Raw genomic sequence first — 26,485 nt, forward strand, 5'->3', positions numbered from 1 at the left:
ACTGTATATTCCCAGGACAGTGAGTTAAACGGCAGAAGACAGCCGAGGATCAGGCCAGTCGCTGTCGTCCGACCAATTCTGCCCCTACCCCACACTCAGGGGACATTAGGCAACATCTGGAGATGGTTTTGGCTTTCAGAATTGGGGGTGCTCCTGGCATCTGGTGGGTAGAGGCCAGAGATGCTGTTAAACGCCCTCCAGTGCATAGGACAGTCCCCCCAGAACCAAGACGTCTCCAGCACAGAATGTCAGGAGCACTAAGTGGGAGGGATCCTGGATCAGTCACCTGCCACGCTAGGGACCATCACCATCTTACTGATGGGCTTTAGTGTGTACTCAAAGGGTACGCAGTCCTGCTCTCAGGGCTTTATACACATCGGCCACTGTATTCTCATAACGATCTCTTTGTAAGGTGGGTACTATTATTGTCCCTGTGTTCAGAAAGGTTAAATAGCTGTCCCAAGGTCACACGGCCAGTAAAAATGGCAAAGCCAGATTCTAACCCAGGCTGCCTGACTCCCGATCCGTCTCCTAACTCATGCCCGCCAACCCTGAGGTGGGAGAGGGGAGTCTGAATCCATTTCTCTCCCCCATAGCCGGATGACGGCATAAAGTAAAGGCTGGTTAAGATGGGTTATAAAATATCAAATTCTGGGGCCGCCTGGGTGGCTCAGTGGGTTAAAGCCTCTGCCTTCAGCTCAGGTCATAGTCCCAGGGTCTTGGGATCGAGCCCTGCATCGGGCTCTCTGCTCCATGGGGAGCCTGCTTCCTCGTCTCTCTCTCTGCCTGCCTCTCTGCCTACTTGTGATCTCTTTCTGTCAGGTAGATAAATAAAATATTTAAAAAAATATATCAAATTCTGTTCCTCCAACATTTGGATCCACATGCCTCCCTGAGCGGACGTGCTGACGGGACATTCTCTCCAGCGGTGGGAAGCTGAGCTCTTCCTGTTCTGGTATCAGAAGTAAATCTGCTTGGCTGTGGGGTCACCGGGGTCCAGGCAAACAAGGGCTGGTTATTCCGGGAGGGAGTTCAGAAATCAGAGGTCAGAACAGTGGACGACATGGGCCACCACTGTCACCATTATCCTTCCTGTCACTAATAATAACTCATCGATGGCAACTGTCCCACACTAACTGAACACTTGCTGGGACCCAGGTCATGTCCTAAACCCCCTCCATCCCTAACCCACTTACTGATCCCAAGATTCCTGTGCAAGCAATACTATCTATGATCGCCATCATACAAATGGGGAAGCAGTTTCAGAGGGGAAAGCCACCTGCCCTGGGCCAGGCAGTAGGAGGTGTGACTCAGAGCGCCTGCTCTTAACCTAGAGTTTTTCCACCTCCATACTCTTTGCCTTTGGGTCCAGATTATCTTGGTGTTGGGGAAGCTCCTGGGCTCTGTAGGGTGTTTGCTAACACCCCGAATTCTACCCCCCAGATGCCAGTAGCATCTTCCCAGGGCATGATAACCAAAAATGTCCCCAGACATTGCCAGAGGTCCCCTGAGGGGGAGGGGGTCAGAAGTGCCCCTGGTTGAAAACGCTGCCTTGACCCTACGGTCTCAGATGGGGCAGGGGTGATCCGCATGGAGAAGTCTGCTTGCTGGAGCCCCCAGAAGAGTCTGGAGCCTGAAACCCAAGCTAGCAATAATAATCAGTGCTAGGGGGTTGCCCGTGTGGCACAGTTGTTTGAGCCTCTGGCTCTTGTTTTTGGCTCGGTGGTGACCTCAAGACCTCAGGATCTTAAACACCACGTTTGCCTGCCCACTGGCCCCACTAGGGCTGCCCAGCTGAGGCTGGGGGACAAGCTGGAGAAGGAAAAAGAGGCTCTGCGTCGGCAGGGGGCACCTAAGGACCCGCCATCCCAGGAGTCTTGGGCCCTAACAGCCTGGCAAGCTTTCACTAGGTATTTACAGTTGTGCTGCGTTGTCCTGGACAAGAAAAGAGCAACAAAACTAGTCTTGAGCTATTCACCTCCCTGCCAAGACTCTACCTGCAGTACCTGTCCCAGCCTCTCAGCCAACAGCCGGGCGCTAAGCACAGACTGAACGTCTATATCCGCATTCACATTGAGGCTCAGAGAGCCCAAGCAACTTGCCAGGGACACACAGCAATTAAGCAGGAGTCAGGAGGCTTCAGAGCGCCCCCCACCCTGGAGCCCCTGCTGGGGATCATCAGCATTCTGTTCTTCAGATCCACAGTCCCGCCGAAGCGTCCTGGTATCCACAGGGTCTAAGAACCAGAGCACGCATTTGCTTTCTCTAGAGGTCTCTCTGCTCCCCAGCACTGAGGCTGCAGCCCTGATGGGGCCCAGCAGAAACCCAGAAACCAGGCATCCTCTGCCCTCTACCCCCTCAGCGCAACACTCTGGTCCCCCTCTGCTGGACCTGGGCCACCCTGGAGAAGAGGGTGGGAGGTGCTGCTCTATCTGGGCATGACTCCCCCCACCCTGGTGACGGGAGATGGTCCCCAATGCTAAGAGCTTGTTCTTAGCCAACTTGGACTTTGCCAAAGCCACATTCCCAACCTGAGAGCACTCCCCGCCCCGCTCACTCGCCACCCCCACCCCGTCACACCCATGGGCAAGATGTAAGGAGGTCATAACCCCCAGGGGTCCCCCATTGGAAGGAGAGGGGGATTTTATTCATCCTCTGCCAAGCATGGCTGAACAAGAAAAGACTGGAGGTTGGGCCACCGCCTGGACGTGCCAGGGGCAGCACAGAGATCCAGGTGGGGCAGGACAAGAAAGGAGCCACATCTGAAATCTGTATCACGAAGCGAGGGGCTGGGAGAAAATGGCTGGTCCCACGATCAGGGTGTGGCAGAGGGGGACAGCTGAGCCGTGCACATCTGCCCCAGCAGCAGGAAAGAAACTGTGAGGCCAGCCATCACATCATCACTCTGAGATCAGGACTGATACGCCCAGAAGCCATCCTAGCCCCAAAGCCGGGGAGGAGAGAAGGGAGACCCTTCAGTGCCCGAATAGGGGACTGGGGGATGGCTGCAGGAGGAAGGAATCTTCGGGGCTTTGGAAACAGGGGGTAGGTGGGAGGGCTGTGTTGTATTTGCCAGGCAGAGTTGGGCTTTTTGTTTTTACCTTTGATCCCCAGCTTTATTGAGCTAGAACTGATGCAGAGCGTGGTGTAAATTTAAGGCACACAATATACTGATTTGGGGCACTGACACATGGCAAAATGTTAACCACAATCCCATGAGCGAGCACCTGCTCCTCAAGCCACAAGTTACCCAGTCGGCTCTGTGCTGAGAACACTGACATTCTGCTCTCTTAGCAGCTTGCAAGTATCAATACAGCATTGCTAACTACACTCACCACGCTGTTGGCTGTCCGGGAGATCTGCAGAACTCAAGTTGGTACCCTCTGACCAACATCTCCCCATCTCCCCCCACCCCCAAAGCCCCTGGTAACCACCATTCCAGCGTCTGTTTCCACGAGCCGGGCTCTTTCAGATGCTCCATATAAGCCACGCCACACAGGGTTTGTCTTTCCCCCTCTGCCATGCCTGGTGGAGTTTGAGACAAAACTCACTCCAGATACGGGTGTGCCATGAAACCCTTCCTCACCTCTCCCACTGCCTGATTCCTACTGATCCCTCAGACCTGTTATTAAACGTGCCTTCCAAGGAGCTAATGGGGAGAGATGGGGGGGCTGTCAATTTCACCTGGCCTGGGGCAAGCAAGGTTCATCTTAATATTTAAGGGGGAAACATCAAGCATGGAGGCTGGAGGTGGAGGTTCCAGCCCCTGAGGAAGGGGGTCCCCCCCACACTTCAGTGCAATGATCCCAGGTCTTCACCCTCAAGCTCACCTGCCTTCCCTTTGAGTGGTTTGCCTTGGTGGTTCTTTTCTGATTCTGCCACCTGCTGCTGAGCTTCCTTGAGCAAGTTACTCAGCCACTCTGTGCCTCGGTTTTCTCATTTGGGAAATGGGTATGATAACGGTGCCTACGTCAGGAGCATTCGCCTCAAAGGTGCTCCATCATTGGGTCACGTGCTTATCATTGTCTCTGATTTCCTCCGTCCGGATCATCCCTGGGGTTTGCAACGGGATTCCGGTGGGGGGGGCTCTGCCCTCCTGTGGCCGCACTGAGTACTGCATCCGTCCCGGCAAGCCCTGCATCGCTCTGGATTCTAAAAAAAAAAAAAAAAACCTTTTTAAGTCCGTCCAAGCTTGTTTTAGTCGAAAGAGAATGTGATGGCCGTAACAGACTTTGCATTTGCTGTGATTTCCCCCTAGAATGCCCTCACACCTTCACTCTCCTTCTTTTTCTTTTTTTTTTTTTTTAGATTTTATTTATTTATTTGACAGATAGAGATCACAAGTAGGCAAAGAGGCAGGCAGAGTGGCAGGCAGAGAGAGAGGAGGAAGCAGGCTCCCCGCTGAGCAGAGAGCCCGATGCGGGGCTCAATCCCAGAACCCCGAGATCATGACCTGAGCCGAAGGCAGAGGCTTAACCCACTGAGCCACCCAGGTGCCCTGTTCACCCTCCTTCTTAACATTCAAGTGTCAAGGTCATGTCCCCAGGAGCCTTTGGCTGGATCCCTAGTTACTCAATACTGCGTAATGTCACCTGCGTGCCAGACCCTGTTCTAGGCACTGGGGATACTGCTGTGGACCACACAGATGGAAACCTCTTCCCTCAGAGCTTCCATTGTGGTGAGGGAGAAAGAACCAGCAAAAATAAGCATTCCAGAGTGTTAGGTGGTGACTCCTGCTAAGAGTAAAATAAATCAGGAAATGGGAGAGAAGGTGTGTGGATGTAATCTGGAAGTGGGGGGACGGGGGTTGATGTGTGAGATGAAACTTGAAGGACAAGGTGGGGTGGTCAAGGCAACATCAGGGGGAAGAGACAGGGTGGTGACCTCAATGGGGTTGCCGTGTTGTTGTTGCCGACCATGTCCCCAGTACCTGGACCAGCACCTGGCACAAAATGGTACTCAGTAAAGATTTCATGAATGAAAGCCCAGTTGTGGGCTTCAGGAACAGCTTGCTCAAGGCTGAAACAATGGCCCTGGGGCCATAACCCTCCTCCACCTCGTGGCTTTGTTCTTACAAGTAGCCTCTCCTTTATGGGGACTCCGCTGCAAATGCTACTCTAGCTTCCGAGGTTTCCAGAGTTCCCTGCAAATCATGGGCATGCCCATCCCCCTGCCAACCCTTGAGGCCCAGAGATGGGGATGTGGGAGTGGCTTAGGGCTCAGTCACATGCACTACCCAGACCACACCCCCGGGGGGGGGGGGGGAGAGGGAGACCCCCACGGGGGCATCTGGGGGTTTCAGGGTGGTAAGAAGGAGGAATGGATCCAAAGAGCCAGTTTCACAGAATGATTATAAGAAGGTTAGTAAACTAGGAAGTGGCAGAGCCTGGGAGCTCCTGGCTCAAAGCAGCCCTGAAATTTCCAGCTATGCCTGTTGGCCACCCAGCATCAGGCTAAAGACCCAGGAGCCCCTGGGCTAAAGGTGGGAGGGTTCAGCATTAGGGAAATTGAGAATGCCAGGGCAGCCCGCTCTTTAGAGAAAGAGGTAAATGGAAGGCAGGGTGGGCTCCCAGGGGCCCCCCATGAAACGGAGGGACTGCTGACAGAGGCCAGAGCTGGCTTACTTGGACTTGTTCCTCAAATGAGGGATGTGGGCAATGGAGGGTGGGGGTAAGCAAACCCAAGGGCAGGCTGTCCATCTGGTCTGGCCACAATGTGGTGGGAGCTCCAGGAGCAGTCTGGTATTTGTGGACTACCTGCTGTATACCTGGGCCCTGACCTAACTTTCCAAATTCAGGACAAAAGGAACAAATGTTTGCTGTTGAATGAACTGCTCCCCCCAGCGGCCTATAAGGTTGTTATCACCCACCCTGCAGGGAGACTCCGGAGGGTGTGACCCTAGTTCCCTGGGGGTCAGGCCTGGAAAATGCCTGGAGCTGTGAGGTTGGGGGTCACAGCCCAGGGCCTAGGACGCCACCCACCACCTTGGGCTGGATTTTCACTCCTGCCCTGACTGCGCAGGTCAGCCCCATCCTTGTGTTAGTGCCACATCTACTAAGAATCCCAGCCCCCCCAGGAATGAATAAAACCCCCAGGTCCCTGCGCTCAGGAAACTGTCACTCTCCCTGTCTCTAGCCTCAGTCTTCTCTTCTGTGAAATGGAACCCACCAGGCCCACGGCAGGTCAAGCCCCCAGAGGGGAGCTCCGGGAGGGCAGGGGCGGGCTGAGATTTATTCACGGGTGGCGCCCAATAAATGCTTGTTTGAGCAGGACTAGCCCTCAATAAATAACAGCTGTTGTCGATGCTGGCGGTGGTGCCGGCGAAGAGAGTGGGCTCTCCCCTCCCCCACCCTCCGCCCGCTCCCCGCTCCCTCCTCCCCTCCGCGCCCCATTCCTTCCCGTCACCTCCCCACACGACGGTGCCTCCTTCTCCATCCCCCACCTCCTCCCGCCACTTTCCAGTCAATCTCCCCTCCCCCAACCACCCCGACTCCTCTCCCTCCTTTTCCCCTTACCCCTACCCAATTCTTCCTCCCTCCCCTCCCCCCAACCCTGCCTCCCTCCCCTCCCCCACCTGCCACCTTATTCCCTCCCCTCCTTCGCCTGCCATTCCCCCCCACCCACCCACCCACCCAGCCCCCACGGCGGGCCCGGTCCGGGCGGGGCGCCCGAGCTCCCGGGTCCCTGGCTCGGGTCCAGCCCGCGGCCCAGGCCGGGCGGCGGCGGCGGGCGGGGTTCTGGCCGCGCGCGGTTTGGGGGTTTTTTATAACCCTGGCAGGCGGCTCAGGAAGTGCCTTCCCCGCGCCCCCTCCCCCGGCCACGCCGCCGCGCTCGCTCCCTCCCTTCCTGCGCAGGGCGGCGAGACCGCGGCGGAGACGGCGGACGGAGGCCCCGGGCGGGCGGGCGGCCGCAGGTAACCGCGCGGGCGGCGCGGCGGGGAGCGGGCTCGGCGGGGCCGGCGGGCACCCGGGGGGAGGCGGCCGGCGCCGGGCGGCCGCGGGTGACCTTGTGTGTCCGCGTCGGGCGGGGACGGCCGCGGGCCCAGGTCTGTCGGACCGTCCAGCCGCGGGGCGGGGGTTGTGTCGGTGTGTGATGTCCCCGAGTGTGTGTGATGTCCCCGAGTGTGTGTGACACTGAGGTCATGCGGGCGCCGGTCTGGGTGTGTTCGCTGCGTGCGTGTGTGTCGGGGCGCGTGTGGGCATCCACGTATGTGTGAGTGCAACTGCATGTGTGTGTCCGCAGGATCGTGTCCATGAGGGTCTGGGTGTGTTTGTGTGCGATCGTGTGGGGTGTGGTGTGTGTGCATAGGTGTGAGTGTAAACTGACATAGTTAAGTGTCTGCTGGGTGTGCTGATGTCTAGGTGAGTGTGTGCGTGTCTCTACGCTGTCTCCTGGTGTGTCTGAGTGTAACGAGTGTGTAAATGCCTATATGTGAGTGCGTCTGGTGTGTATGTCAAGTTCTGCGGGACTCTGTCCGTTGTCTGGTGTGAGTGTGTGAACAAGTGTGTACATGTCTGTGTGTGTAGGCCCAAGTGTGGGTCTCTGGGTTGTCTCCTGTGAATGAGTGTGTACGTGTGTTGTGCACATAGGTCTGGGGAGTGTGTGGTTGTGTGTCTCGTGCGTTTGCCTCCCGATGTGTGTGTTCTGAGCGTGTCGGTGTGTTGGGATGCGAGCCCTTTGTGGGTCTGCGAGCCCTTTGTGGGTCTGCGGTGTCTAGTTGTGGGTCCCCAGCGGCGCAGGTGTGGTCACCCTCGAGTGTGTGCATTCGCTACCAGTGTGTGTTTGTGTGTCTGGGTGTGGGAGTGGCACCTCCCACTTCCCTTGAATCGGTCACCGAGGCCACAGCCGTCTGTCTCCAAGTGTCTCCAGGCCGTCGGGCTCAAGGCCTTTAATTAGTGGCTAGTCGAGGGGGACCCGCCGGGGCGCCGGCCCCCTCCTCCCGGTCCTCCCGCAGGCCGCGGGCGGGCCTTTGTCTGCTCTCCCGGCAGGGTTCTGCCTCCCGCCCAGCCAGATGTGTGGCGCCTGGAGAAGGCCTCTGCCCGGGCGGCCCCAGCCTTGGCCTCCACGGAGCGGCCGGATCTCCCCCGCCAGGCCCAGGAGGTCTGGGCGTGAAGCGACGGGTCCGTCCCGGATCGCTGGGATGGGATGGAGCCTCCGCTGTTTCCGGGCCGCTTCCGCGGCATTTCCTCCTCCCGCGCTGGCGCCGTCCCGGTGCTGGCCGCCTCCCTCCTGCCTTCTGGGAGGAGGGGCTGGGAGCAATGGCCAAGCCCGGGCACGCGCGCTCGTGCGTGCGTGCGCGCGCGTGCACACAGCCACAAGGGCACCACACAGGGCCACACACAGGGTCACATGGACACACACACCACACACAAAGTCGCCTAAGTACATACAGTCTACTTACACAGTCACACACCCAGAGACACACAGAGTCACACATGCAGTCACACACGCATCCTGGTGGAGACCCCTGCTGTTGCCCCCAGCCAGGCTCAGCCGGGGAACCCCCTAACCTCCCTACCCTCAGTATCACTTTCTCCCCAGACCCACTGTTCCCAGTACCCCCATGGCAGGTCACCCCTGGCTACCACCCTGCAAGGGGGCCACTATCCCAGATCCTCCCCTCACGCCCACCCCCCCCAGCTCTGGAGGGACACCTGTTGCCCTCCCCACAACCCTCCCTCCATCCCCACCCACCTATGCCAGCTCCTTCCACACCCTCCCCCGTACCCCACCTGAGCCAGAAGTGCAAGGGCGGCTGCTGTGAGGCCTGTGAGGACTTCAGGGGTGCGGAGCAGAGAGACCCAAAGTGTCTTTGAGTCTCTCAAAGACACTGCAGCCAGAACCAGAGCCACAGAACCGCTGGGGGGAGATTCTGCACCAGGCCTGGCAGTGCAGGAAAGAAGGAGAGGGACAGGATTGGGGGAAGGGAGCTCCAGCCTCACACTGCAATGAGAACGTTGCCACCTTGGCATGGGAGGGGAGGATGGTTAAGGCAAGGGGAGGGTCAGGGGGAACTGACCAGGAAGAGGTTTCATCAGAGCCGGTCAAGGTCTCCAGGATGGAATACGGGAGAGGAGGGAGTTTGGTGGGGGACCAGGAACTGAAGGAGCATGAAATCCAAGAGGAGGTTTGCCAGGGTCGGGAGAAGGGCAGACTATTCTCAGCCACCCCTGAACTTCAGACCCAGGCCGGCTCCTCCTCCCTGCCCCTCCCTGTCTAGGCACTAAAGAAGAGGCTGAGGCACAGAGGGGCTCACGCACAGGTGTCCGACCCCAGGCTGCCCACTGCCACCCCCAAAAGGTAAAAACAAACCAAAAAACAAGGGATAATCATTAGCCCAGCTGAAGGGACCAGTAGGGTCACAGAGTGTCTTGGAGTGAGCTCCCCGTCGCTGGAGGGGTTCAAGCAGAAGCGGGTAATGTCAGCTTCTAAGTCTGCGTCTTGTTGAAAACCTGGCTCCCTCCCTCGTGTGCTGAACTGCCCTGTTTGGAGATCAACTCTCAGACTTGGCCAGGCTGCAAAGAAAACAAGACAGTGTGTGATTAAGGGGGAAACAGCACAGAGGAGGAGGAGGAGGAGGAGGGTGGAGACAGGAGTGGGGAGGAGGGTTTGGCACGGGGTAGTGGCCCAAAGTGGTGTCTGTGCACAGCAGGCTGGCCTGGGGCAGATGCCAGAGAAACCGAGCCCTCCCGGACAACCCTAGAGCTTCCAGAAAGAAGAATCTGAAAGGAGAAGGAGTCGAACCAGGGTCGAGGCTGGAAACAGAGGGTGGAGAAGAGGTCAGAGGGACAGATGCCACCTGTAGGTGTGAATAATGCTCCCTGTGGCCGGGGATCCAATGGCAGGGCCTAAGTCAGACAGGGTTAGTGGGAGGAGCCAATCACTTCTGGTTTAATCTGGGCTGAAAATGCCCACTGACCAGCACAGCCTTCAGATGTGTTCCACTCCAGCCTCCCCTTGCTGCACTCCTGCCTCCCCACAGGAACTCTGCACAGCCGCACTGGCCCTTGTGCTCCTGGGTCCACACCCAGGTCCTCCCTGCCTCTGGGCCTTTGCCTCTGCTGCCCCTCTCCCTGGGCACCTTCTCCTGTCTCTTCGTGACGAGTTTCTTCTCATCCTCCATGCCCCAGTTTCTGAGCCTCCCCGTTATTTCTAGAGAACTTGTCACAATCTGAACTCCTCTGGTTCAGTCACTCCTAGCAGATGGCCCCTCGGTGGGCAGAGACGGCATCTATGTCATGCCTATCATTAGCCATGAACGAGTCCTCAGGATTATTGTGGAAATGAAATGGTGTGAAAACACTCAGGCCGGTGGCTGGCACGTAGTAGGCACCCATCGAGTCATGATCCCCTATGTATCCTTGTAGCATGGGGAGGATGAGGGGTTGGGGACAGGGAGAGGAAATGCCAGGGGCATCCCGGGTGCTGGGAGGAATGGGCTTCAGCACTGGCCACACTGGGCAGCAGGACAAGGCACCCGCCCCCGCCGACCCAAATCCTCCCTCCCAGGAGCCCGGTGATGCTGCCCAGGCTGTGAACAGGGGAGGCGGTGCTGTGGGGGCTGCCGGCAGCCGGGGCTGGAGAGAGACATGTGGACACGTGGCCTCTATGGCTCCCGCCTACCAGATCCTCCGCTGGGCCCTTACCCTGGGGCTGGGCCTCACATTCGAAGTCATACACGCCTTCCAGTCTCAAGGTAGGGGTGTCCCGGGGCAGCATGGGGAGGGAACGAGGAGCCGAGGAAGGGTCAGTGGGGCTGGGATGGCAGTCACTTGGGGGAGGGCCCTGGGGTCAGTGAGGCCAGCATATTGGCCCCATAGCCAAGCCACGAAGACCCAGGTTGCTCCCACGGCTCACCCCAAGCTTCTGACCCTTGCCCACAGATGAGTTCCTGTCCAGTCTGGAGAGCTATGAGATCGCCTTCCCCACACGAGTGGACCACAATGGGGCCCTGCTGGCCTTCTCGCCCCCCGCGCCCCAGAGGCAGCGTCGGGGCATAGGGCCAGCCCCAGAGTCCCGCCTCTACTATAAGGTGGCCGCGCCCAGCACCCACTTCCTGCTGAACCTGACGCGCAGCCCCCGCCTTCTAGCAGGGCATGTCTCCGTGGAGTACTGGACACGGGAGGGCCTGGCCTGGCAGAGGGCTGCCCGGCCCCACTGCCTCTACGCCGGCCACCTGCAGGGTCAGGCTGGCAGCTCCCATGTGGCCATCAGCACCTGTGGGGGCCTGGTGAGCAGAGGGTTCCGGGAAGCAGGGGGACATGCTCACCAGCTTGGGAGTTATGAAAAACACTTCTCCGTGTAGGTCAGAGAAGGAATCCAGGTGGATTTTTTTTTAAGCATTTTGAGCTAATCACAAGGATTAGTTATTCTAGGACATAGCTAAAGCAGAACTTTGAGGAAAATGTGTAGCCATAAGGTCAGGCTGCAAAGGAACCAACCAAACTTCCTCCTCAGGAAGGTGAAAAAGGAAAAGTAACATAAACCCAGTAAGACAGAAAGAATGGAATCATAAAGACATAGGTAGGGTCCCATGGGCCCTGGGAACCAAAGCCTGATCCAAGCCCTCCACCCGCTCCCCAACCCCCAGCATGGCCTGATTGTGGCAGATGAAGAAGAATATTTGATCGAGCCCCTGCAAGTTGGGCCCAAAGGGACCCAGGGCCCAGAGGACAGTGGCCCCCATGTGGTGTACAAGCGCTCCTCTCTGCGTCACCCCCACCTGGACACAGCCTGCGGAGTGAGAGGTACATCTGTCTTTGTGGGGACGGTCAGAGGGAGGCGGCAGTGTCTGATGGCCCCACTGTGAGTGAGACAGGTGCTCAGGCATAAACCCTCTGTCTCCAGGATGACGGGGTGATCAGACAGCTAAGCAGCCGATGAGTGGCTGATTCGAGCCACTGCACGGTGCAAACCCTTTTCAGAAGGTCCAACTTACAACCAGATTTGCAGGGGGACAGGTGTCTGATCAGACAGGCTGGGGTGGGGGAGCAAGAAAGCTGGATGAGACTGATATTTACAAGGGCCGTCGTCCAGCTGCAGGGATAAGGGCAGACCCCGGGGACATTCTATGAGGCATGTGATCCAACAGTCTGGGCATGGGACCCCATGTGTCAGACCTACAACCATGGTCGGTGTTTAGAATGGAAGGGTGGGTTGTTTCACACTCAGATGGCCGGTGAGACCAGCTGGATAGTAGGACCCTCCAGCAGTGGGGTTGTCCTCCAGCTGCACAGCTGGACAGTGTGTTGGCGAGAACGTGGCCCTGTTGGAAGACCGCAGAGTCCCACAAGTGCACAGTGCCCATGCCGAGGCGGGCGGCTCCACGCCTAAGTTTGGGCAATGGAATTTTCAGGAAGTGGCGCAGTCACTCTAGTTGTCGTGGGGCCCAGCTGTCCGTGCCACCAACCAGTGTGACAGAGTAGAGCCCATCCTCTGGATACTAGACCATAGTAGAGCCAGACACTGGACACCCAGGACACCCAGTAGCCAAAGAACAAGGGGTCTGCCGGCCCATGAGGCCAATGCGCCATCAGACTGGGTCATAGACCTACGAGCAGGCAGCAGAATGACCAGAAATTGTCCATCCAGATGAGAAGCCATGGAAGGGGCGGCCATGGTGGCTCCGTACCCTGAAGCCGCCCCCCGCCAGGCCCCTGGGGAATGAGACCGAGCGTGGCCAGCCAGGCCTGAAGCGCTCCGTCAGCCGCGAGCGCTACGTGGAGACCCTGGTGGTGGCTGACAAGATGATGGTGGCCTACCACGGGCGCCGAGATGTGGAACAGTACGTGCTGGCCATCATGAACATTGTAAGTGCCTCCCCCTCCCTGGCCACGGAGCCCTGAGGTCAGGGAACCCACGCATAGGGGGCAGAGTGAGAAAGGAGGCCGGGTTGAGCAAGAAATAAGGAGAAGCAGCCTCGCTGGGCGGCCGGGAGCATAGACTCGGCTCTGCTGCTTTTTAGCTGTGTGCCCTTGGACCAGTCCCTCACCCCCCGTGCCTCAGTTTACCCACCTGTGAAATGGAGGTAGGAATAGTACCTCCTCCACAAGGCTCAGGCGATCGCAGCGAATCGGGAGAGCGTTGGGAAGAGCCCTGGGCACGCGGTCAGGGCTGCGCAGGCACCTGCTGTATAAAACAAGGATGCAGCTTGAACTTGAGGCCAGCAGTACACAGGGGGGCACACACCCGAACCCTCCCACAGGCACCTGCCCACCACTTCACATGGTGACCTTGCTCACCCACACTCAGATATCCCCAGGGTCCATACCAGCTCTCCGTGGAGACGCCAGATCTCTCCGAGCCTCAGTTTCCACATTTGTACGACACTGTTGTCATAGTATCTACCCCAGGAGGAAAGAGTCCAGGCAGGGAGGGGGACAGGGGGAGCCATACAGAGCATTTGGCATGCAGTAGGAGCCTGACAAGGGGCGCTATTGTTTTGCGGATGCAAAAAGGGAAGAGAAAAAGGTCAGCAGACAGAGAGGTGGCCCAAAATGTTGACATAGCACCACATGTTCTGCCTTAGCCCTGCTTCCCTCCCTTGGGCTTTCAAAGTTGTCTACAGCCTGGGCGCCTGGGTGGCTCAGTGGGTTAAGCCTCTCTGCCTTCTGCTCAGGTCATGATCTCAGGGTCCTGGGATCAAGCCCCGCATTGGGCTCTCTGCTCGGCAGGGAGCCTGCTTCCCCCTTCTCTCTGCCTGCCTTTCTGCCTACCTGTGATCTCTCTCTGTCAAATAAATAAACAAAATTAAAAAAAAAAAAAAAGTCTAGAACCTGCCAGAGTTTCTGTGGCTCACCACATGGGACAGTGATGCCCCAGGCTCCGAGATCACTGCACACCATGGCGACCGCCCCCCTGACCCCAGGCTCTTCCTCCCCCTCCCTCGCCCCTGTCTCCAGAGCTTCCTGCCCCTGACACTTCCACTTTCTTGTGGTGATGCTCAAATTGATACATTTATTTTTTTTTTTAAGATTTTAAGTACTGACCTGACAGAGAGAGCACAAGCAGAGGGGAGGAGCAGAGGGAGAGGGAGAAGCAGGCTCCTCACCAAGGAGGAGCCACGGGGACAGGGGGTTCAATCCCAGGACCCCGGGATACTGACCGGAGCTGAAGGCAGATGCTGACCAACTGAGTCACCCAGGCGCCCCCAAATTGGTACCTTTAGACAACTGTGGAATGAGACCAAATGTGCACATCCCTCGGGCCGCCTCTGGGCAGAGACACTTGGGGCCACTGCGGGGGTGGGTAGGGATGGAGGACAGACAGACAAGCTGAATGGGGGCGAGTCAGAAAGAAAGGTACCAGGGAGCAACCCAGACATGAATCCCCCTGTGGCACCTACCCGCTGTGGGTCCTGACCTCTCTGTCTGTCGGTCTACTCCTCTGTAAAATGGGAATGACCATCGTCCCTACCTGCTCAGCAGGCGTAGCCCGAGGCCTGGCCCGCAGGACTTACTTGGTGAAGGAGGGCTACTGCCGTTTTGCCTTTTGTCTCCTACTCTGGGCCCCTCTTAAGACTCGGTCTCTCTTGTTTCTTGGAGGTCAGGTTGCCAAACTTTTCCAGGACTCAAGTCTGGGAAACATCGTTAATATCCTGGTGACACGCCTCATCCTGCTCACGGAGGACCAGGTGCGAGGGCCCCCTCCCCGCACCTGCCCCTGCATACCAGCGCTGCCTGTCTCCCCCTCCCCCTGAAGAACTTCCTCCCCCAAGGATGGCTGGCCCCCATGCCCCTCTGTCTGTCTGCAGCCGACCCTGGAGATCACCCACCATGCCGGGAAGTCCCTGGACAGCTTCTGTAAGTGGCAGAAATCCATCGTGAATCGCAGCGGCCATGGCAATGCCATTCCGGAGAACGGTGTGGCCAACCACGACACAGCAGTGCTCATCACACGGTGAGGGGCGGGGAGGACTCCAGGACATGGGCCGGGGGAACGAGTGGTCCCAGGGACCCTCCAGGTCCAAGCAGGGCTCACTTCTGCTGGGAGATGGGAGCGGCTGGGAAACTGCGGCCACTCCAGTGGGGAGTCAGAGTTGGGGAGGGGCTGCTGGGAGCCTGAGAGCCTTGGTTCAGGAGGACAAGGGGCGGGGGAGGGGAGGCAGGGACAGCTGGGCACAGACAGTCTCGTTCCCTCGCTGTCTCATTGATACAGTCAGTCGGTCACTTACGCACCCCCAGCATCCCCAAGGTCCACTGCGGACAGAGCACGGGGCTCCGGGCGAGAGGCCAAAGGGAGCCTCTGAAATCAGTTACGGTGGCCCCTGCAGGGATTAGGGAGGCAGCCTAGCACCTGACTGCCCCCCTCTCCTTCCACAGCTATGACATCTGCATCTATAGGAACAAGCCCTGTGGCACACTAGGTACTTAACCCCCGTAGGCTTCAGACACCTGTGGAGACAGCGGATGGGTGCCCCCAGCCCTGGCGGGGTGGGGACCTGGCTGGGCCAACCCTCACAACCCGAGCCCAGCCCTGCCCCACGCGCCCATCCCCCAGGCCTGGCCCCCGTGGGCGGCATGTGCGAGCGGGAGAGGAGCTGCAGCATCAATGAGGACATTGGTCTGGCCACCGCCTTCACTATCGCCCACGAGATTGGACACACGTGAGGCATGGGACACTGCAGGGCATGGGGCGTGGGGGACGGGGACGGGCCGGATGGCAGATTCCTTGGCCCAGGTGGTGGAGCCAACGCTGCTCTCCCCAGGTTTGGCATGAACCACGACGGTGTAGGGAACAGCTGTGGGGCCCGTGGCCAGGACCCGGCCAAGCTCATGGCTGCCCATATCACCATGAAGACCAACCCTTTTGTGTGGTCATCCTGCAGCCGCGACTACATCACCAGCTTTCTGGAGTGAGGACGTGCCCACATGCCTGCCTGCGCTCCCGCTCACCTTGGCGCGGAATGGGGGTGGGGGAGGGAGCGCAGGGGAGTGGGGTCTGGAAATCGGAGCTGCCTCTGGGAGGGGTCCTGTTCCCTACGTAGGCCTGCGCCCTATGACCCACACCTCCCCCTGGGAACCCTGAGCTCTTCGCCTACAGCCCTCTGACGTTACAGCTCCTTTTTCTTGCCCCAGCTCAGGCCTGGGGCTGTGCCTGAACAACCGGCCCCCCAGACAGGACTTCGTGTACCCCACGGTGGCACCCGGCCAGGCCTACGACGCAGACGAACAGTGCCGCTTCCAACATGGAGTCAAATCGCGTCAGTGTAAATACGGGGTAGAGAGAGCCTTCCTGCTTTCCTTCCTGGGAGGGGAGGGGCCGCAGGGGGTGGGAGAGTTGGGAAGGGGGTGAGCCCCTGTGGGGGCCAGGGGGAAAGAGACATCTATGCACAGGTGTATAGATGTCACGTGCACTCAGTGACTGGGAGGATAGGATCACCTGGCTCTCCAGACCCCTGATTTTGGGGGCTGGTCTGGGGAGACCTTGGGCACCCCCTTCTGTCCAGCCTGTCAGGCCACCAGTGGGCTGCTGCAGGACTAAAGTCCCAAGCCCTCTAACCAGGCAGTTTTTCACCAAACATTCCAAATGGGATGGAAATAGTTCCCTGGGGACGGACCATCTTTCCCAGAGCCTTCCAGGGACACCCTGTCTTCATTCCCCACATCCCCCACCAACTGGTTCACAAGATCGCCTGGCCCTGATGCTTGGCTGGACGAGCTCTGAGTCTCTGGGCCACCCCTCCCTCTTGGTGAGGTTTGCATTGATTTCCCAAAGCCCCATCCTTTTGTAGAGAAGCAAGCTGGGGGTCCCACTCCCAGCTGCCCCCAAGGAAGCTGGAGGCCTGCTGGCTTCCTCAAGACTCCAGAGATCAGAGTTTGGACGGCCACGTCCAAGCCGAGGCCATGTTGACTCAACACAGGAAAAGGCAGCTGTTCTAATGCCCTCACTTCATCCCAGGGCAAAACAAGGAGACAAACCCTGGCATCATTTCTATTTAACCTGCTCTTGCCCACCCTCCCCAGCTTGGCTGGTAACTGTAGCACCCTTAACAAATTTCTAAAGAATCTGGAGCATCTGCTGTGTCCCTGGTATCCTAACCATGATGACAGTGGCTGACATTTACTGAGCGCCCACTATGTGCTAAGCATGTGATATGTTTCATCTCATTTAAACTCTTGACAATCCTGCTATATTTCCACATTACAGATGAAGGGACTGAGGCATAGGGAGGGTGCCTTGCCCAATGTCACAGTTCAAGAACACGTCAGAGCTGGGACTCAAAGGTCTCACTGTGACTCCAAATTTTATAATGAGGTGAGGGAGGGAAGGAAGTGCCAGAATAAGGAGCTTGGACCGGTACTGGCTGTATGTTGAATTGATTCTTTCTTTTATTTCTCCAAGGAACATCTTCCCGGAGCCCCTGGCAAAGGGGGAAATTATTGACTACATATAACTTGGCTAACGCATGTAAAGAGCTGGGCCCAGTGCCTAGCCCAGAGATAGCTGTGGTTACTGTTACACAATAACAGGGAGTTTGTGCAATCTCTTTCAGATCTACTCTGTCATATGCCTCTCGGCCTTTTATGTAGGCAAGGCCCATCTCTTAGATGAGAAAACAGGGTGGGGGGGGGAGTGGCAATTCCCCAGCGGGGCCAAAGTCTCCCTGAATGGCCCAGAGCCCGTTCACATGCACCACAGCGCCTCCTTGTGGTGAGAAGGAAAAGCAGGACTGGAATAGCCAGTTCTCTTTAAGAGGTGTCAGAAGTGGGATGAGGGCCCGTGATATTTACAAATGGCGGGGAAGACACAAGCCAAGTGAAGCCAGAAAAACAGGCTGAGTTTTTAAACTGAGACGTAGCCTCTGAAGGAGCACAAGACAGGGACTCTGGAGGACAGTTGAGGATGCAGACTTGAAAACAACCTTCTGGAGCTTCTCATGTGTGTGCAGATGTCTGTCAGAGGCTGCCCCTTCCTACAGCCATTGATTGGCCCAGTCCCAGATCATCAAAACTTGAAAGGATTAGGTTCAAAGAGGAAATGGCACATGGTAAAAAGGAGAATGAAGGATCTCCATTTCCCAGGGTGGGGGAAGGCCCTGGGAGGTGGGCAGATGTAGGCTAGAGGGTCAGAGATTTGGACACCCCTGAACCCAGGGGGTTTGTCCAGCGATATTAACCCAAAGGGTCAGAGTGAGTTCCTGGGACTGGTCCAGCCCAAGCAGGATTCCGACAGGAAGGAGGGCAGAGTTTTCAGTGGGCAAAGTTGCATCCCACCCAGATCCAGCCTGGCTTTGTTCAGGCCAAGTCTCCCATAGAGTAAAAGTTCCAGGAGCTTCCACAATTTGCGGGGCGGGGGTGGGGGCAATAAAGAAGACCACCAGATGGAAAAAATTAGAGATGAGGCCTTTGACCTGAGCCATCTTCCAGGCCAGAGTTTTCAGAATTACTGTTCTCCCAGGGGCCGCTTCCCCCATCCCAACAAGGAATGCAGAATCATCTTGTTCCTCAGCAGGTTTGGAGACTCAAGAGGCACCAGAGTGATGAGATCACAGAGTGGTCAATCAAAGGCCCGGGGTAGAGCTGAGGCTGCCCCTCAGAAGCTGTGTGGCCCCTAGCAAGTGACTTTACCTGTCTAAGCCTTGGTTTTCTCACAGTGAAACGGGGGTAGTGTTGCCTAAAGGGGTTGCCACACACACGGACGTTGGTTAAGTGCAGCCCATAAGGCAGAGGGGAGGTCTCAGGCCATGCCCCACAGGAAGACTCCAGAAGGCTCCTGGAGACCCAGCGGAGGAGCGCTGGGGCCCCCACTGCTAGGAGGCAGTGAGCGGGTCGCCGCCCCCGGCGGGCGGGCTGCCCGAGGGAGGAGGGCGGGGGGCGAGCCTGAGCAGGCGCCTTGGCCCGCAGGAGGTCTGCAGCGAGCTGTGGTGTCTGAGCAAGAGCAACCGGTGCATCACCAACAGCATTCCTGCAGCAGAGGGCACGCTGTGCCAGACGCACACCATCGACAAGGGGGTGAGCGCCGCCCCGGCCGCCAGCCGGGCCCCGCCCCCTGCCCTTGAGCCAAGCCCACCGCGCTGCTGTGGGGGTTTCCGTCGGCTCTGGCCACGCCCCTTGCCCTTGAGCCACGCCCACCGCGCTTCTGTGCTGTTTCCGTGGGCTCTGGCCACGCCCACTGTCCGCAGGTCCCGCCCATCGCCTGAGGCCACGCGCAGCCCCTACTCCTGCAGTGCTAGACCCTGGGCGAATTTCACCTCCCGGCGGTGACCGTAGGCTTAGGCCACGCCCCCATCTGGCCTGTGTCCGGGTCCCCAGACCCCACTTCCACCCTCGCCCCTTCGGTCCCATCCCAGGGATGCAGAGACCTCCTGCTGGGGGAGGGGCGGGACAGGAAAGAGCGCCGGGATCCCGGGAGTCCACGGAGCGGGACTCACCCCGCTTCCTCTCCCCAATACCTGCCGTAGTGGTGCTACAAGCGCGTGTGCGTCCCTTTCGGGTCGCGGCCGGAGGGCGTGGACGGAGCCTGGGGCCCGTGGACCCCGTGGGGCGACTGCAGCCGGACGTGCGGCGGCGGCGTGTCCTCCTCCAGCCGTCACTGCGACAGCCCCAGGTCAGCTCTCAGGGCCCTCTGTAAAGAGAGTGGGGCGGGGGCGGGGTCCCCCTCTGTCTAGCCGCCCCCCCGCCCCACATCTGTTTTGTCTCCCCACCCCAACCCTTTCAGGCCAACAATCGGGGGCAAGTACTGCCTGGGTGAAAGACGGCGGCACCGCTCCTGCAACACCGACGTGAGTTTCCCCAGGACCCCAGGCTGAGATCCGCTGTTCTGCCCTGCCCTCCAGACACCTGCCCCTGGGCCCCGGTGCCAACAGGACAGGGCTCCCCTGCAAGCGTCTGGTTCCTTCCCATTCTCAGATGACTCCCCCACTTTGAACTTGTATGACCTCCAGCTACAGTGCTACAGTGCACTCCTCCAGTTACAGTGCACTGCACCCCCCTTTCAAAGCTGGGTTCCCCAAACTTCCCCAACCCCACCCCAAAGCCATCTCCAAGCTGTCACCAAACCCAGTAGCCACTGAGGACCCAGTTTGGGTTCTCCCTTTGTCCTCCCTTCTGCCCAGGAACCATGGCCTCCATCCACAACTCCCTACCCCACTCCCAGCCCCTTGCTGCCATCACCCCTGCCCTGTGCTCCCAGCTCCTCCCCATACACCTTCTGTCTTCTAGTCTCCACTGCTGTCCCTTCTTTAAATGTTGGGGTTCCCCATGGCTGGTTGGGGCTTCTGACTGTAAGCGAGTCTTCTGTGGACACACCCAGTAAGCACAAGGCTTACTGAACACAAGGTGTTCAGAGGGTGGGGAGCGCTTGGGGGGCTGCGGGGTGAGTGGTCTTCGCAGCCCCACCTGGAGTGGCTCCTGTCCCCAGGGAGTCCACACACGCCCCACCCACCATAATGAGTGCTCCTGGCTCCTTTCTAGGCCTGTTCTCAAGAAAGGCCTCATGATCTGAAATCAGAAACCCAGCCAGCATCCCCAGCTCGCCCCAAATTCTCATGAATCATCTGCTCCATTTCTGAAGTACCCGTCCCTCCAGCCCCACCGCCTGGCCCTGGCCCAGGCCACCAACCAGTCTCACCTGGCCCCCCACAGATTCCTCCTGGCCTCTTGCCTTCAGCTTCCCCCCCTCTAACCCATCCCTGCTCTAAGCATCGGGCCCATGCCCTAACTCCACCCCCCATACACGGCCTCCCTCCCTGTCCCTCTCTTGCCCCCAGGACTGTCCCCCAGGCTCCCAGGACTTCCGGGAAATGCAATGCTCTGAATTTGACAGCATCCCTTTCCGTGGAAAATTCTACACGTGGAAGACATACCGAGGAGGTGAGTGAGGGACCCAGGAGGCCATGGGGCACTGGAGGGCGGCAGCAGGTGGACGCAGGATTGTGGGGTCTGCCCTGAGCGTCCCCTCACCCAAGGGGCCAAAGAGCCCAGGATGTGGTTCAACAGTTCCTTGACTAGACACTGGGAATCCCAACTGTCTCTGTGCAACTTGCCCAGCCATGCTGGGGCCCGGATCTGTCCCTCTTTGCCTCCCCTACCCCCATCCTCGGGAATGAGCAGGGAGTCCCAGGTGGCCTGGCCCTCCGTCTGACAGGGCTGTGCCCCCCCAGGGGGCGTGAAGGCCTGCTCACTCACATGCCTGGCCGAAGGCTTCAACTTCTACACAGAGAGAGCGGCTGCCGTGGTGGACGGGACGCCCTGTCGCCCTGACACAGTGGACATTTGTGTCAGCGGCGAGTGCAAGGTGAAGGGGACTCCCAGACAGAGGGCAAGGAATAGGGGAGTGAAGGCAGGGAGGGGGGCTCACTGACACTCGCTCCCCCACCACCCTCCCCACCTCCCCAGCACGTGGGCTGCGACCGGGTCCTGGGCTCCGACCTGAGGGAGGACAAGTGTCGGGTTTGCGGTGGTGACGGCAGTGCCTGTGAAACCATTGAGGGGGTCTTCAGCCCAGCCTCACCTGCAGCTGGTGAGAGATCCCCATTCCTTCTCCCTCTGGCCGCTTGGTGACTGAGGGCAGGACTGGCCCCATCACAGTAGCCAGCGTCAGCTACTCAGACCCAGGTGCCCGGTGGGGACCCCAAGAAGTCCCGGGGCACAGCAATGCCCCAGCTCAGGGTCAGGGACTAGCTTGGGCTCTGGCGTGTAAACCTTGGCAATTAACATGCCAAGAGGGAGGGACCTAAACCTTTCCCCACCCCCCCCCCGGGAGGCTGGCCCTGGGTTGGGGCAGAGGGGTTGACCACTCCCCGTGGTCTGAACCAGGGGCTTGAGAGACTCTGTGCTGGAGAAGAAGCCTTACAGGGGGAGGGATATCTGTAGGGTATGGTGAACTTGAGCCTGCCTTCCAACCTTGGGCTGAAGGACAGTGACCCCAGGGAGTGGGGGGTGGCTCCTGGGAGCAGACACACACAGTGAGGCCTCCGTGTGGGGTTCAGGGGATGGGAAGAGACCCAGGTTGGAAGTGGTAGAGCCCCCACTGCTGAACTCGCCATGTCACCATGTGGGTTGGGGCCTCCACAGTGCCCCCATCCCTCTGCGCTGGGGGGTAGGAAACGGACCACACCACTGTGGTGGTCAGAGAGGCAGGAAAGTTGGGGTTCCAACCCCAGCCCTGCCACTTCCTAGCTGTCAAACCTGAGCGAGTTGCTTAGCTTCTCTGAGCCTCAGTCTTGTCATCTGTAAAATGGGTGTGATGGCCCATCTACTTCACAGAGCCAGGCCTGGTGCTGCGGTGGGATGGCCTCGTAAGCACTTACTGCAGTAATGGTTCACTGTTGTCATCGAGGGCCAGGAATGGGGGGGTGGGGCGGGTAGGCAGGTGTGGGGGAAGGGCCAAGTGGGCGACATCTGAGCTCCACCGTCCAGGGTATGAGGAAGTCGTCTGGATCCCCAAAGGCTCCGTCCACATCTTCATCCAGGACCTGAACCTCTCCCTCAGTCACCTGGGTGAGCTGGAGATGGTGGGATGAGGACTGGGGGTCAGCAGGGGGTCAGTGTAGCTGGGGTTCTGACCCCTATGCTGTCCTCCTAGCCCTGAAGGGGGACCAGGAATCCCTGCTGCTGGAGGGGCTGCCTGGGACCCCCCAGCCCCACCGCCTGCCCCTGGCTGGGACCACCTTTCAGCTGCGACAGGGGCCAGATCAGACGCAGAGCCTAGAAGCCCTGGGACCCATAAACACATCTCTCATCATCATGGTAACAATAGTGGGAGCAAGATGCCGGAAGACATCAGCCTCCTTGTGGGGACTGGAGCTTGGCTTCCACTTGATGGCCTCCTCCCCCACCCCAGGTACTGGCCCGGACAGAGCTGGCTGCCCTCCGCTACCGCTTCAACGCGCCCATTGCCCGAGACGTGCTGCCTCCCTACTCCTGGCACTATGCGCCCTGGACCAAGTGCTCGGCCCAGTGTGCCGGCGGTGAGGTCGGGGTGCAGTCGGGGGTAGGCACTGGTCCCCTGGGCTCCACTGCTGGTCCCGGTGGGACTGAGCGGATCTCCCGGCCACCCCCAGGCAGCCAGGTGCAGGCCGTGGAGTGCCGCAATCAGTTGGACAGCTCGGCGGTGGCCCCCCACCATTGCAGCGCCCACAGCAAGCTCCCCAAGAGGCAGCGTGCCTGCAACACGGAGCCTTGCCCACCAGAGTGAGTGCCCGCTGGGGCTGCAGGCTCGGGGTGACAAGAGCCAGAGTGGGTAGTGCTCCCAGGATCAGGATGATAGTGCTCCCCAGGATGGGGTCAAGGCTCTCCCTCAGCGTGACGCACCCCTCACCCCCAGCACGGGTGCAGGGTGGGGATATCCCAGGTGTGTGCTGGGGTGCTCCCTGCAGAAGCAGCCCTGTGCCGGATTTTGTCAAGATGCTGGCTCCTGGGGAGGAGGAGGATATGCCAGGACCCCAGAGGGAGGGAGGGCCCTCCCCTGCATACTCTCAGACCTGCCTCCTCCCAACAGCTGGGTTGTAGGGAACTGGTCCCGCTGCAGCCGCAGCTGCGATGCGGGGGTGCGTAGCCGCTCAGTGGTGTGCCAGCGCCGGGTGTCAGCCGAGGAGGAGAAGGCGCTGGATGACAGTGCGTGCCCGCAGCCGCGCCCACCAGTTCTGGAGGCCTGCCAAGGCCCCGCTTGCCCGCCCGAGTGGGCTGCCCTGGACTGGTCAGAGGTCAGCCCATACTGCTCCCTATGGGGGTGGGGGGGGATGCTGGGATGCCCTTAGTGGGTTCCCACAAAGGCACCTCTCGGCAGTCACAAGCCCCTCCTGCTCAACCTAGTGCCCCCCCAAACCGGTCCAAGGTTAGCTGACCTCTCCTTGTCGCCCTTTGAACCACCATCTGCCCCTCCCTGCCCCCCACGTGCCGGGACTGGAGCACCCAGGAGCATGAAACCCCCTCTCCGACTGCAGTGCACCCCCAGCTGCGGGCCAGGCCTCCGCCACCGCATTGTCCTGTGCAAGAGCTCCGACCATCGCGCCACGCTGCCCCCTGCGCACTGCCCGCCCGCAGCCAAGCCACCAGCCACCATGCGCTGCAACTTGCGCCGCTGTCCCCCAGCCCGCTGGGTGACAGGCGAGTGGGGCGAGGTAGGCCGGCGCTCTGGGGGCGGGGGCGGCAGGAAGGGGCGCCCCACCGAAGCTCAGCAGCGACTCCCCACAGTGCTCCGCGCAGTGTGGGATCGGGCAGCAACAGCGCGCGGTGCGCTGCTCCAGCCACACCGGCCAGCCGTCGGGCGAGTGCGCAGAGGCTCTGCGGCCCCCGTCCACACAGCAGTGCGAAGCCAAGTGCGACAGCGCGCCCCCCGGGGACGGCCCCGAAGGTATGTGCGGGGGGGGGGGGGGGGAGGGCAAAGGGCTCCACGGGGGCCCTGTCCAGAGCGTGGGAGTCCTGACCATTGGCCTGGAGCATCTCCAACCACTGCAGCGTCTTTCTCTGTCCCCTCCAGGCACTGCACCGCCTCTCCCTGCAGGCATGTATTTAGTGCCACTGTATGCCAAGCATATTAGGCGCCTGATCCTCCCAGGCACCCAAACTCTGGTCATTCCCCCAGCCACCTTCGTGACCTTCATCCCATTCTTCTCCATCCGAACTGTGAACTGCCGAATGTTTTTCTTTAATTCAGACTCTCTCAACCTCTGCCACTATTGATGTTTTGGACCGGATCATTCTTGGGGGGGGGGGGGGCTGCCCTGGGCCCTGTAGGATATTCAAGTGGTCCGTCTGCGAGATGCCAGCAGCGCTCCTGCCCCCTAGTGGTGACAAGCAGAAATGTCTCCAGATCTGGCCATATGTCCCCTGGGGGACAAAATCCCTTTCCCTAGAGAACCGCTGCTTTAAATATGTCCATTTTTTCTACCTAAGTGAATTTATTCTCCATACAGGGCAATAGATAACTTACCCGGGCACTGGAACCAGACTGCCTGGATTGGGTTTCCTCCCCTGCTCCTTCTAATGGGTCAGGGGGATAATGATATACTCACTAGCCCCGGAGCTGCGTGAGAGAGATGGACTAAAACAACCCACGTGAGGCCCTTTATTAGGCACCAGGCCCTGTCCTACCTCACTGGCCAAGTGGGAGCCCGCATCACTGTCGCAAACGGACGGTTGATGACCACGAACACAAAATACTCAAATACCCTGAGAAGGAACAACTTCTCTGGACCTCAGGGTCCTCCGTCGGTCACAAAGGGAAACGAGCAAGGATTACAGCCCCAAATGGATCAAAAGGATAACTGAAAGGGAGTGCTTTTGTCGTGATTAAATGCTGAGTCTGAGGCCCAGACTCAGCACTGTCTCTCTCAAAGTCCGCCAACAGCCTAATGACATATTTACAAGCCTCTTCCACACACTTTTTAAAAAAGATTTTATTTACTTATTTGATAGAGGGTGACAGCTTGAGAGAGAACACAAGCAGGGGGAGCAAGAGAGGGAGAAGCAGGCTTCCCCCCGAGCAGGGAGCCAGATGTGGGGCTCGATCCCAGAACCTGGAGATCATGACCTGAGCAGAAGGCAGACGCTTAACCGACTGAGCCACCCAGGCGCCCCTTGCACCCTCCCCCCAAATTTGAGTTACAGTTATAAGCTCCCTTTGAGAGGCGAGGAACTGAGGCAGAAAAGCTAGGAAGCTCTGTGCAGGCTTCAGACGCGCTCCTAAGGGAAAGGGCCCTGAGCTCTGATCTCTCCCGCCCCCTCTAGAGTGCAAAGACGTGAACAAGGTCGCCTACTGCCCCCTGGTGCTCAAATTTCAGTTCTGCAGCAGAGCCTACTTCCGCCAGATGTGCTGCAAAACCTGCCATGGCCGCTAGGGGGCGCCCCCCCAGAGCTACCGCTGGGCGCCGACTGGAGGGGACCCCGCCCGCATCTGGCCAGCCTGAAGGAGCCCGAGGGGGCGGGAGCTGGGAGTAAAGGATGAGACGAAGCCGGAAGTTATTTATTGGGAACCCCTAAAGGGCCCCTGGCTGGGGGATGGAGAGGGGCTACCCACCCCAGGGCCCCTCCTCATCCCCTCTCCCAGTTCATAGTGAGACCCCCTCCAGGGTGGGTTTGAGAAGGGAACAACTGTTCGCCCTAGAGCCCTTTTCACCCACTCCTAGGGAGCCCCTAATACTACCCCCCCTTTGACCGGAATATGTACTGTGAAGAGTGGGGGTGGGGAGGGGGTCTGCCTGTGTCCTGCCCCCAGCACTGCCCTATCCCTCCACTCTGAGCTGGGGGCGGGGGAGGGGGAGGGTCTATGTCCGCTATGGGGGAGGGGGATTAGCACCACCTCCCTGACACCCTCCCCCTGACCAGACCAGCTACAAGGCTGAGGCAGAGCTGGCAAGATCCACCACAACCTCTGCCCTGCCTGCCCCAGGGGGACCCCGACATCCAGGCGCCCCCATCATGGTGCTACAGACCCCGCCCTGGGGCCCACACACCCCTCGCCAGGAAGCCCTCCATCAATAAAGTTCTGTCTTGTGTAGCTTTCCGAGTGTTGATTTGTGAGCGCGTCAGTGAGTCTGAGT

The 26,485-nt window shown here is 59.1% G+C and overlaps 1 protein-coding gene across 8 annotated transcripts; it reads left to right on the forward strand.

Moving 5' to 3' along the window:
* Positions 1-6,853: 6,853 nt before the first annotated feature.
* ADAMTS10 (ADAM metallopeptidase with thrombospondin type 1 motif 10) lies at positions 6,854-26,442 on the forward strand. 8 transcript variants are annotated; one of them, XM_032883788.1, is made up of 26 exons: positions 9,509-9,805; positions 10,157-10,325; positions 10,510-10,696; positions 10,884-11,230; positions 11,591-11,747; positions 12,592-12,809; positions 14,549-14,632; positions 14,753-14,898; positions 15,321-15,364; positions 15,499-15,604; positions 15,707-15,853; positions 16,077-16,218; positions 18,846-18,953; positions 19,403-19,548; positions 19,660-19,723; positions 20,711-20,813; positions 21,104-21,237; positions 21,339-21,462; positions 22,362-22,442; positions 22,528-22,691; positions 22,786-22,912; positions 23,006-23,135; positions 23,443-23,647; positions 23,888-24,064; positions 24,138-24,297; positions 25,674-25,783. In XM_032883788.1, the coding sequence occupies exons 2-26, from the start codon at positions 10,239-10,241 to the stop codon at positions 25,781-25,783; spliced, it is 3,498 nt and encodes a 1,165-aa protein (XP_032739679.1). In that variant the 5' UTR covers positions 9,509-9,805; positions 10,157-10,238. The 8 variants fall into 8 exon arrangements, with proteins under 8 accessions (XP_032739682.1, XP_032739681.1, XP_032739679.1 ...); XM_032883791.1 differs by lacking the exons at positions 9,509-9,805; positions 10,157-10,325 and adding an exon at positions 6,854-6,913; XM_032883790.1 differs by lacking the exons at positions 9,509-9,805; positions 10,157-10,325 and adding an exon at positions 9,227-9,300.
* Positions 26,443-26,485: the final 43 nt, after the last annotated feature.

Source organism: Lontra canadensis, unplaced genomic scaffold, assembly GCF_010015895.1.
Source record: "Lontra canadensis isolate GAN:19392208 unplaced genomic scaffold, GSC_riverotter_1.0 scaffold88, whole genome shotgun sequence".
NCBI classification, from domain to species: Eukaryota; Metazoa; Chordata; class Mammalia; order Carnivora; family Mustelidae; genus Lontra; species Lontra canadensis.

Coding starts and splice junctions, on each gene's coding strand:
- ADAMTS10 (XM_032883784.1), top strand. CDS start 10,369: ATGGGGAGGATGAGGGGTTGGGGACAGGGAGAGGAAATGCCAGGGGCA. Junction 11,748..12,591: donor CACAGCCTGCGGAGTGAGAG/GTACATCTGTCT, acceptor TTGTCCATCCAG/ATGAGAAGCCATGGAAGGGG. Junction 22,913..23,005: donor CTCGGCCCAGTGTGCCGGCG/GTGAGGTCGGGG, acceptor GGCCACCCCCAG/GCAGCCAGGTGCAGGCCGTG.